At 40.7% G+C, this 12,709-nt stretch overlaps 1 protein-coding gene across 5 annotated transcripts in view; it reads left to right on the top strand.

Annotated features, from left to right (window-relative positions):
• Positions 1 to 5,049: 5,049 nt before the first annotated feature.
• Positions 5,050 to 12,709, top strand: part of abcc3 (ATP-binding cassette, sub-family C (CFTR/MRP), member 3) — a 54,152-nt gene continuing 46,492 nt past the window's right edge. For 2 of the 5 annotated variants that reach the window (XM_067577155.1, XM_067577156.1), the window contains exon 1: positions 5,050 to 5,397. In XM_067577155.1, coding sequence (XP_067433256.1) covers positions 5,362 to 5,397 — 36 coding nt within the window. In that variant the 5' untranslated portion in view covers positions 5,050 to 5,361. The remainder of the gene's footprint in view (positions 5,398 to 12,709) is intronic. The other 3 variants (XM_067577153.1, XM_067577154.1, XR_010925012.1) reach the window with 2 other exon arrangements.

Below are 12,709 nucleotides of genomic sequence, written 5' to 3'. Positions count from 1 at the left end.
TACCCGCCCACCCACACCAACACTTTCAAAACAAAATGCCAACTGATGAAGACGTTGCAGTGTTTTACTTTAAAGTCAAATCAATAACATTTCCGCTATGTTCTCGTTACTGCTGGGAGGAGGAAGACTGTTGGATAAGATCTTTATACAGCTCACGTTGTATAGGGTCTCAAACAATACTAATACTAATACTAATACTAATACTAATACTAACACTAATAATAACAATAATAATAATACAAAATCTTTTTTATATAGCACTTTCCATACAAAAAGATGCTATACAATGTGCTTCACAAAACATGAGACAAAAACATACAAGGACAGCTGCAAGAAAAACCAACATTAAAAACATAACAGAAAGGATTAAAGAGAGACATGGATATCTAAAAACGAATTAAATGTAAGTAAATAAAGTGACAATTAATACTTCCGGTTTAAATATAGTAAAAATTTTCTACACATTATGAAACCATGTGACTGAGCTGGTGGCAGAGGAGCAGAGTCTTTCTTTGCACCATGAACCGAGTGAACCAGAGCAGCAAACATTACCGCGTCCACGGCTCCATCTTCTGGTTGCGCGTGGGATTGCTATGACGTAAGAGCCTTATAAGCTGTATTACATGCGCGTGATGGTGTTATGTGTTCATGGCATGATCTGACCACGTGTGTTCAACATTTAAAAAAAAAAAAAAGTTTCTACCAACACAGCTGCAACATTAGAGTTCTTCTGATATTAATAATACTAACAATTAACAACTAACCCCACAAAATATAATACAATAATGTCAATTCTTTTTGTTGCACTACATTTATCTGGGTGCTGTAGTTAGTTGAAGTTATTTACATATGTTATTTAATTATGATTTGCATGCAAAAGATATGATAAGCTTTAAAAATTACACGACAGAATTGAGCAGTTAGTACAGCTTGGACCTCATGAATCTTAAACTACTTTTTACAGGTTTTTACGGGTCCTATATGTTCATCCAACAATGATATAACACTGTGAAGTAGCCTGAAGGAGTAGCCTACTGATACTGTTGAAACGCAGGGACATTTAACTGCTAATATACCTACTTAAAGAGGTGCTCAAGTGATTATATGGCACTTCCATGAAGACAGATGACTCACAAGAGACAGAAAAAATAAGCAGAGACTGTAATATCTTGACTTTGAGCCCCTAATATGGATCAAGGTACAAAAATGCTGGATTATTTATTCCCTGTAATGCAACCAATAGCATTGAGTCTGGTAAATACTCTCATCTCCACACCCTGAGTTTGAGACTCTGGGTTTTCATTCAAAACACTGGAGTCTCCAAGACAAAGCTCCAGAGCCATGCAAGACATTTATACAACTGTTTTCACAGGCTGAGAAGCACTCCTCATGACAAGTAAACCGACCTTGATGTATAAAATTGGTGGAGTGTCCCTTTAATTTAAAGCATACATAAAGCATACATTTTTGATTTTAGTATTTTTTTGAGTATTCATTTATTATGGTACTGCTACTTTACTTAAGTAAAGGATTTAATCACTTTTTCTACTACGTATTACAACTAAGTAGGTAATACCAATCTCACTGATCCTAATCCTGATTGTATTATGATACATTGTCTGCTAGCAGGCTTACCAACGCTAACACTGATACAAATCCAACTTATACTAATGGTGATATTCTAATGCTACAGCTATAAATGCTACAATGGGAAATGGAGGCAATGATATACCTATTCTCATATTCTGATATATACTAAAACAAATACCAATGTAGTTCCCATTAATGCTTCTACTACTGGTGCTATCACTAATGCTTATTTGGGTACAAAGTCACAGTTATCCCCAACTGACCACTAGATGGTGTGCTCTGCTCTGGTAACACCTGAACCAGGTGTGACACTGAACAGTTTACAGGAGATCTACTTACATGGCCCTGTTATTTAGAAGAACAATAATATACAATGAACAACAATGAAATGTTAGGAGTATGCACAATATAAAAATTTGATGTTTTTTTAAATTCATTTTGTCCTATTTACATAGTGAATTAACACTGAAGGCATCCTGGGCCTTTAGCAACTTTTATTATATTGTACCTAACACCTGCCTATTCTCAGCTAAGTTTCCATATACCTAAACTGAGCGCAGTTTTGGATCTCCTGCGTAAATCAAACACCATCCAATGAGCCAGAGGGAAATCCCTCCTGGCCGGCATGGAGAGATAAAAGGGTTTACAGGGCCAGGAGTGGAGCTGCTCTGTATAGGCTCAACTTGCATAACGTGACACTGCTGATACCTGAGGACTTGTGACAGCTCCTGCAGTGTAAATACAACACAGGGCTTTCCTCAGGTGTCACAGTACGCTCACACTCTGCAGGTCCTCCTCCGGGTTGCCTCATTTACCTGTGCAGCATCAGAAAGGATATCCTACTAATCATGGACACATAAGCATCTGCCTGTGAGCCAAGGTCAGCTCTTCTTGGAACATAAGAAGAGAACAGAAGGGCTTAACGTCCAGTAATCAGATCCCCTGTTGGCCAAGGAGGACTGACACTTGCAGCCCCGGAGACTTAACAAAGCCTTACTTGCTACGTGCCTTTACAGCACATAAAGCAGTAATTCCAGCACAATATAGTTTGAAGTCAGTGCTGCCAAAGTTTTCAGGACAAACGTTTTTCCTAAACACAAAATTCCCTCTTCCTACTGTTATCTCTCTCAAAACAATAGAAAAGAAACGTCTGCAGTTTTACTAATCGAAAACAATTTAGCGCACAGTTCCTTTCTTCTTGCTTGCAGAACGGTGCCTGACCTTGGTATGGTAAGCTCTATCTAATGTTTTTGTCAAAACTGATTAATCACAAAGAGCCACCACCACAACTCAAAGATTACTGAGAACTTTAAAGCTCGGTATCGCAGAACGTTTTATCTCAGGCAGATATAACCTACAGTGCTATGAGCGCACAAATACAGCCTCAACCAAAACAGAAGGACTCTTTGGTATCATGCATTCTTCTGTCTTTTATAATGTGTTTGAGGTAATATCAAACTGCAGCGGCATGGTTAAAAACATGTACATATTTTGGAGTTTTACTTGTTGGTTAATTGTTCCTCAAAGGCATTCATAGTACTGCAATTGGTTGTCCACATGAAAAGTGACAGATATAGTTCTCTAAATAATGAAAATAGAGACAAGTTCAAAGCCTGCTACTACTTTCTCACATCTGCACACCTGACCAATCACTGCGTAACGTGGGTTTGTGCTTGTCGGATTGTAGGTTTAGGAAGGTTACAGCTTCACTGGGCTACCAATTGCAAATAGGTTTCAGATATTGATCCATGTGGGGATGTTACTCCTGTGGGGACGTTACTCCTACCAGCATTTGACCCATCCTATCTAGAATGGGGTGACAGGCAGCGGACGGCCACATGTGGGGGGAACTCCAGCTCTGAGGCCAGCAGCTCCAAACAGAGGCATGCATCTGTTTTACTGTGAGAGGAAACAAATCACATGCTGTGAGCATTTTGAGGATGCTAAGTCTGGCCGCTGATCCTGGACCCAGGGCTTCCTGCGGGCCTTTAAAAAAAAAAAAAAAAAAAAAAAAAAAAAGCCAATGTGAAATGAGGTTAAGCTAGCCCTGAGCTTTCTGTAGCCTCAGTTCTATTTTTACTGAAAATGCTTTTTCTGTCTCAGTTGTGAGTGATCTGATACAAGAGTGCGGTCTCTTGTATCCACAGGGAGTTATTTATTTTTTATGCTATATGTCGAATTGGTGGTAAGATGTATATTACATTAACTGTAGGTAAGTTGTAGTATTCCATCCACATGTTTTTTTGATGGAGAAATTCTTTGTGCTCCCTGGTGCAGGAAAGTATTGACGTGGCACCTTCTCGGAGTTAATATTTAGTGATACTGAACGGTTGTACACAGTCATGCAAAAACAAGCAGGTCTAACAGACAAGTCTTTGATACTATACAGTCCCATGGTGCTTTGCTGAGTGTGTATCAACTGCGAATGTTATTCCTGGTGTCCCGGGAGAGATGGCACAGCTGTACAGACCAGAGCCCCCCCCGCCCCCCGGGTAAGTCCATTACCATCACCGGTGGTGACTCTGGTGGTTGTCATGGCTCTCCTGTACACATCTCCATTAGCTGTGTGTATAGTTTGTGTACAACACGGCAAGGATGTACAGTGTAATATCATTGGCAGCTTTTCTGAAGTACAGTGATAGTCTTACAAAGTATAGGACTATACAAGCTCACCATAAACAACACATTTTAATTCATTCACTTTCATTCAGAAGTCTCCCAATTAATGTTGTGTTAAATTACTTGCTTATTAAGAACACATAGGATAAAGCAAAGAAGGTGGATAATGTGCGCATCCAGTTGGCTACAGGTATATACACACAGAAATAACCTCCATCTACAATTAGGAGATCATGTGATACTAAAACAGGGACACATTACTCACACTCACATCACAACTACTTTAGCGAATGGTTTATGTGAATTTGGATTTTGTGTCAATTATAAACCGCTCAGTGTTGTGCTGAAAATACCTCTACTTACTGAATACTACAAATTCATTCTGTGTCATGAAAAAAAAAACCATCTTTCCTTTTGTGCTTATGTAGCCCAGAGAATTTGCAGGGCGGACCTGTTCAACAACAACACAACTCACATTCACACTGTAAGACATAATTACACTGAGAGCTGCCATTCAGCTGTCACCTCTCACACTCACATACAGTACATTTGTAATATATCTTTCGGTTTGGAATTTCTCCAAACCTTATATATTTATAATTAACGCAATTTAATCCAGCCCTCCCCTCTAGCCTGGTGAAGACCACTAAAAGCTAAACTTTAGACTAGTTTTACCTTTACATGTCACTTTTTCCCAGCACCATACCCGACTACATGACTCGGCAACAAGCCATGACTTCATGTTGTTGAGTCATGTTGTGTGTTTGTGTAGGTTTGTATGTGTGTGTGTGTGTGTGTGTAAGAGAGCGAGAGGGGGGCGGGGACTCATGAGCGGACGCCCTGCCTTGCCATCACGACAAGCTCCCATAGAAATAATTCTTCGCTGGCTCCGGATTACTTTTCTTTTGCGCCTCTCAGCAGCAGAGCGGAAGGAGCGGAGTGTTTCCTGACGCAGGTCGGTCCACGCTGTTAGGGGACACAGAGAGCGAGGCGCCTCCACAACACGTACCTGTCTGTGTGGCATGTGACAGTCAGCGAGTGTCTTTTAAAGCCAAGGAACAGGAAAGCTGGTCGGCAAGAAAGAGCTCGACCTGTAGAGGGGATAAAGAGCTCTCCGGTGGTTCCCCGGTCTCCCGCCGCGGACGGACGGAGATGGAGCGGCTGTGCGGACCAGAGCTCCCCTTCTGGGTAAGTACGCTGCCGTCACAACCGGTGTTTGACCCGGTGTTTTTGTCATGTTTACCGTGTATGTCACAAGATACTGTAACTCCGTTGGCCTTGTGTGTACTTGGTGTATTAGCTACTACCTGACAGGGTTGTACAGTGTTTTGCTATTGTCTGCTTGTGTTCTCTTTCCGGGCAGCCATTCAGAAGTACAGTAACGGTCATAGCTAACTATAAATAATCCACTTAATAGCATTTACTGTGTTAACAAGCTCCCAATTACTGTCATGTTGAATTACGTGCTGTATAAAGAAGTCGGACAATGTAGCCTACTGTTCGCTTCTCGAGGAAGAACACCCGATAATTAACTCAAGTATGGCTAAATATGAATGTTTTTGTAGCTTTCTGGTTACTTACGACATCTGCGACACAGTAAGGTCCGTAAACTTATCTGAGTCAGTATACAGCAGCTAACTTACGTCCCTATGGGAATATTATAGTGGGGATAACAACATCATGGAGTAGGAAGTAGCTAGCCTAATGGATAGTCTATTAATGACACACTATAGTCCCACTGTGAATATTTCTCTGTGCTGGTAAAATCACAGACAGTGTAATTGGAAAAGTCAACTTATACAAATATGATAGGAGACAAAAATACTATGAAGAAGCTGTCGCAGTTCTATCACTGTTTGGCATCACAGACATATAACCTGTTGAGTAAGTACTGATTAAGTGTCCTTAATATTATAGGTAAAGAGAAACACCATAGACTATAGTAAGATAAGGTAACTCACCAGTACCACAGACACATTAAATCCCAATGTGAATATTAGGGAAGCTCTCTTTTTCTTACGTCGCTTAGTTTTCCTCAGAAATCCACAGTAGCATTCACTACACCTTGTAAACAACATGGATGATGACAGTGAGCTAAAGGTAACTGGGGTCATGTCCAGTGACCTGGAAATACTAATTAGGGTTCAATGCAATGATAGAAACTTCATTCATTACCTACACCTGCATAGCAGCTCCTTGAGTGCACAATAGGTTGAAGTCTGATACTGATCTGTGCTTGATTTTATCCCAAAGCGTACTGATTTCGGTTCGTCATGTGTTGCAAGACATGAGGTCATTGGAAAGTTATTGAATTTAAAAAAAAAAACAAAAAACAGATTAACAGCTCATACACTGCAGGGCTCCAATGTCCACTTATAATTTATTGCACCAAGGTGACGTTTCGAGCGCTACTGCTCTTCATCTGACATTTGCTCACTCTCAGCCCAGCACCTGCCCTCTTCCGTTTGGATGTGCATGCACACTCCTGTCAAAGTTATTGAATTTGACAGTTGTGTCAGTGTCAAACTGCTTATAGTGCTGTTTATAGTGGTGCAGTGTTCCCCACACTAGCACAGGGTGATGTAGAGAAAACACACAATTGTGTAAATATTGTGATGGGGATGCGAAATATGACAAAACAGATGTTGTTGTTGTTGTCAGCGGTGGCTTTGTCCTTTTGTGCTGCAAATAAATATACATAACATATTTCTCTCTGTAGTGAAATCAGAATATTCTCCAGCTTCATTTTCAACTATGTCCACCAGCAACAATATTCAGGATGTTCAGTAAACATTAGCATCCTGTTCTGATGCACCAGTGAAAAAGCATCCTCGGTCACTAACACAACACGAGTGTGTCAAGTGCCTGCAGCCGCTTCCCAGTAACGACCTTCCTGTAGCTCTTCCTTGCCCTCACACAGTATTGCTCTGGGTGGCTGGACGTTGTTTGTGGATGAAATAACAGACTGAAAGTGTTTTTCTCTAATTCAGCCAAATCTTTGTGAGTAATCAGGGAAGTACATCACATTGATTCAAAAAATCATATAATTGTCCTGTATTCATTGAACACAAACCACTGCATATCACATGTGACTCTGTCAAAATATTTAAATTTGCTGATGACACAACAGTGGTAGGAGTGATTTCATGCAACAGTGAATCAGCCTACAGAAATGAGGTCTTGTCTCTGGTTGACTGGTGCTGTCTCTACAATTTGAAACTGAGCGTCTCCAGAACTAAAGAGCTGGTGGTCGACTTTCATAGAGACGGGGAGGCTCTCTCACCACTGACCATCGCTGGCCCGGAGGATGAAAGAGTAGACAGCCTTAAGTTTCTTTGAACAACAATCTCTCCCTCTATGAAATGGGATGACAGCTTGATCTGCATCATCAAAAAAGCCCACTAAAGACTCTTTTTACTGCGCTCAAAAAGTTTCGAGTGTCCAGAGAAGGGGTTGCTGTGAGCTGTGTTAGAAAGTGCTCTCACCTTTTTCTATATATATATGTGGTATGGCAACTCCACAGCTCAGCAGAGGAAGCAGCTAGACGGAATTGTTTGCTCCGTCTCAAAAACCATCAGCTGCAAACTCACCACCCATCTCTGACATCTCTCAGCGCAAAGGTTGAAAAATACTACATGACTCCACACACCCTGCCAACCGCCTCTTATAACTCTCCCCTCAGAAAAAAGACTCGGGGCCATCAAAACTAAGACACCCTTTCCTCAACAGCACTTACTGCGGAACCATCCAATTACTAAATGGCTTCCCAATTCTGCATCAGCACTTTACCAAAGCAAAGCACTAACTACTACTGTACTGTAAGCACCAGGCGTTTTATTTCTATTTTGCACTAGACTTTCCTCTTGGACTGTTAATATCTTACATCTGTGGATTTTATATTATTATTATTAACTGTAATGCTGTGATTGTTTGTTGTTCTGTCATGGGCGCATAAAGTTGTATGGCAATAAAATATTGAATCTTGAATATCAAAATCCAATATTGCCAAAAAGCAGTCCCGCTTACTGATTTTCAGCATTGCTCATCATGGCCTAATACACCCAAATGTGACAGTGGCCACCTTGTTATGAACAGTATGGCAGAATCACCGATGGTAGATACATTTATATTATTTCATGGTTGTCATATTGCCCAGTGTTTCCCCCAGGTTGACTGCTTTGGCCTGCTGGGGGTGGGCGTTAAAAATTGTTGGACTATACGGGACAGAGTGAACTCAGCAGCCACACATCTGTCTGTTCTCTATTTCTCTGTTTAGCGTTGCTATTGTTGCTAACTTTGGAGCTAACCCCCTCCACTTTTCCAGCAGTTGGAAAAACAACAGATAAGACTTTTCTTGGTGTTGAAACGCTGCAGCATTTATTAACTGACACGCTGTAGTCTGAACTGTACATTTACTGCCTGATTGACAACTTACAGCTAACCTTTTCCTCTGCTCCGCTCGCATTCACCGCCACTTTTCTGTCGCTCGCTCTCTCACTCAACCACTCACTCGCTCTATTCCTTAAAAGGCGCTACGCTGCCAAGAGTTTCTCAGGGAATGACAAAGAGGTTGACTCACGTTTTGGTATGGCGCTGCACAGACTCCCAAATGCTATTGATTTCTGAATGAATGGATATTTGTTGTTTTTTTTTTTGGCCTGGCGGCCTTCCAGACCTGTTACCCATCCTTGACTGTTGCTTTTGACAGTTTCTTGGAGGATGAAAGTCTTTTATGAATCTCTGTAATTGACTCCAGATTTCAAAAGTGATAAAATGTCATGCAGCCCTATTAGTAAACAGCGAACAGCAAATGCATAGCTCCTTAAGTGCATTATATATGAATCAGCTTGAATATGTATCAGGCAGTACTTGAAGTTTTAGGGCCAACTTTGGAAGTATTATGTGAAAGTGGAAGAGGCAAGTAGCGGGGTGATGAAGATGAGCCAAGATGATTGGAAACTGAGATACAAGGAAATGTGTTATAACAAATGCTGGGAATATGGATGATCCACTGAAGCTGTGTTTCAGTTGAATCACATCAGTGTGACTGAATAGAAACGTAACCATCTGTAGCGTTGTGCCCACCTGTAAACACGCTGTGAAAACAGTCGGAGCACGCGGTCAGACTAAGGTACCATTGCTGCGAATTGAGCCCAGTGTTTGTGTCTCTGTGTTATTCAGATGTCTCCATGCTTGGGGCAAATCTGATTATACTGTCTGTGTCATGCTGTATCTATTTGGTGTGGCGTCTTTGACATGAGAAATTTTGGAAAGCCTTTGAGCCACACGGCCATGAAGAAACCTCTCTCTGCACCAGACCCGAGAGATTTGAGGCACTTTGTTGTTTGAAAAAGGGTTAAGACTGTGCACCTGATTTTCCTCTGGCTGGATATTACACTAAAGGCTGGCTTGTTTTCCAGGCCATCTGTGGTGACCTAAACTAACTGCTACTGTTTACGTCCACTTCATACAAACTGAAGGCAGTTGTAATCCTCATGCACTCAACAGTGCGCACGCAGTGCAATTCGGGTTAAGTTCTCCGGATTGGTTCAAGGAGTTTATGTGCAATCTCATTATTTGTAAAAGGTGTTAAAGGTAACTTACACCTTTATCTTCAGCTGGTAGCTCAGACAAGATTTAGCTTAGTAAAATCAGTACACATATTGGTCACTGCTTTGTCAGTAGATTTATGAATCAGATCTCAAGTTTCCAAGCAGACGGGTTGGAAGTCCTGCTACTCTGTCAGCATGTTTGTAACAGATGCTTTAAATTGAATTCATTACTTCACCTTGACAAGATCAACATGGATCAAGCAAACAAGACCTCTTTGATGTGTGATTCAGAACTGATTTGATTTTATCCCAAAGCACACTAACCTTTAGATCACAAACGTTCACGGACAATTCAATTTCATTGAAAAATCCTTGATTTTTACATTTGTCAGCGCGGCTACCAGGAAGTCTGTTTAGAGAAGTGCTGCTGTGGTAAATCAGTGTTCCCCTCAAACAGTCTGTGTGATGTAGAGAAAACATGCTGCGAGTCAATATTGTGATGGCGGCTTCAGCGCGTCTGTTGTTGTTTGTGCCGGGCTGTAAGACAGGTGAATGAAGATCTTTGTGTAATGAAATCAAAAGACAGCATGTTCCAACTTTTCCAACCTTTTCAAACAAAATACCAAACATTTGACGTTTCCAGCTTCTCAGATGGGAGAATTGGCTGCTTTATCTGGTCCTCCATTATAGTAAAGTAAACACTTTGAGGTTTTGGACTGTTATTCGACAGACATTTAAAGAATGTCTCCTTGATTTCTAGAATGTTTTTCACTGTCATTTTTCAGTGTTTTCTGATGTTTTATAGACTAAACAATGAATTGATTATTTGAAAAAATAATCAGCTTATTTATCAGTAAAATAAGTTGCAGCCCTACACCAGATAAGGGCTAAAACTAATAATTATTTCATTAGCAACTTTTAATCTTGCTCATTTCAGATTTGAAAAGCTGGAATGAGTGAATTTTGGCACAATTTATTATCAGAATTGTTGCAGATTAATTTTCTGTTGATTAACCATCAAATCATCTCAGCTCTACACCAGACACAATCAGTTATTCTGCATGATAAATATGCACTATATCCTACTCTGATGCACCACCATTCTGCAGCTGCCTCACAATAAAAACCTTTACAGGATATGGCTCGTTTTGATATTGCAGCAATGTGCTGGTGGTTTAAGCCGAAGCTATGATTGTGGCAAAGTGTTTCTCAGCCCTATAATCATCATGTAAGTGTGTGTATTATGCTTGCAGTAGTATGATGTAAAAGGTTAAAAACACTGGCAGTCCGGTTGTATTTGTGGTACAGATCGGGTCATTCATTACAGCCACAATAGTGAACTGTGTTATGAATACATGGCAGCTAATTCATGCAAATTTCGGAGCATGTAGCTGGATAATTTGGCTGCAAAGTGATTGGCATGTGGAAAATTATTTGCATTTTGTGAGTTCCTTGTCCCGGGGCTTTGGATTACGTAAGACAATCCTCCTCAACAGATGAGGTTTGTACAGTTGTCAATTGAAATATTATGGAAGCTTCAAATTTTCATTATTCTGAGCATTTTGAAGGAACTCCTGTCCATCTTGGATTAAAAGTTGAGATTTAAAGTAATTCTTAACCTTAGAAGCAGCAGGTGGCAACTTTTTAAAAGCTTTTAACAATATCCGCAATTCCATGACAGCCGGGCCGACTTCAGTTGCCAAGGAAGATGGTGTGATTATGATTGAAAGCTGCAGAACAGCTTCTAATGGACTTTGTGGTGAGATGGTTTTCCCAAGTCCAAAATATGTTGCAATTAAAAATAGAGTCCTCGACTCAGGATTTTCACGGTGGACTCAGAGTCGGCACTTCAGACTGATGCATAGACACATAGATACACTGTAGATGTATTATCATCTACAGTATATTTATCTTGTTACATATATTTTGTTCTTATAGGTCTGCATACAAAACATTATGTTGTTCATTTGTTTTTCAATACAGCCTCCTATGAGAAATATTATTCAGGTCTTTGCCCAGTTACTGCATATACAGTCAAATCAAGAGCACCTGCAGATTAGCCGCCCCACACTAAACTGATATAACAGCTACATGAGTCTCATGTTTTACCTGTAAGACTTGTGTTTTAATGCTGTTGTTCATCATCTGTGATGTGAAAACGTCAGATTTCCACACAGTCAGTGAAATAAAAAGCTTTGCTCCTGTTATTAGTTCCGTTATAAAATCCAAGCGCACCACAGACATCTCTCCTGCTGGCTGCTAACAGAACAGTCAGCTGAAGAATCGATCACACTGGACGGTGAAGGAGACAAGACTCTGTAAAAATGAACATCCTGTCACCTTGTTATCCTGCCGTTAGTCTGCGTATAATGACATGGGAAATAAAAACTCGACTCAGGGGATTATCAACTGAGGCATCAACTCAGCGACTTTTAGGGAGCAAAAAAAATACCATGCACGTTCAGCAGTGGCACAAATGATTCATTCCAAGTCTTTTGTATGATGAATTTGATATTTGACATACAGTGACTGCTGTCTTTAGGGAAGTATTAGTGAAAGCTGAAACAATGTCGGTTCAATCATCCTAATTGTTCATCTGTCGTCACCGTGATTTGAACCCCGCCTGTAACACGGAAACACGAAGACACAAACGCATGTATCGACTGTTCTCTCCAACAGGAAAAGCTATGAGTATTGTATATACTGGAAGGTGTAGCAGAAGCAGACAGAATGTACGGCATGTAGTAGTACACACACTAACAGGCTGATCCAAAGCCTGTTTATCAGCAGCATTATATACAATACCAACAATTCGATCTGTCAGCAGCAGCTTGGATCACAGCTGTGCGTCGAGGGAAATCGCAGCCAGGCAGCAGGGGCAGAGTTTGCCTCGAATGCACCGCGTTATCACAGTCTATGCAATCTATGAGGCGTTGCATAACCCCGGA

Source organism: Thunnus thynnus, chromosome 20, assembly GCF_963924715.1.
Source record: "Thunnus thynnus chromosome 20, fThuThy2.1, whole genome shotgun sequence".
NCBI lineage: Eukaryota > Metazoa > Chordata > Actinopteri > Scombriformes > Scombridae > Thunnus > Thunnus thynnus.
This window is presented reverse-complemented; position numbering and strand designations above follow the sequence as displayed.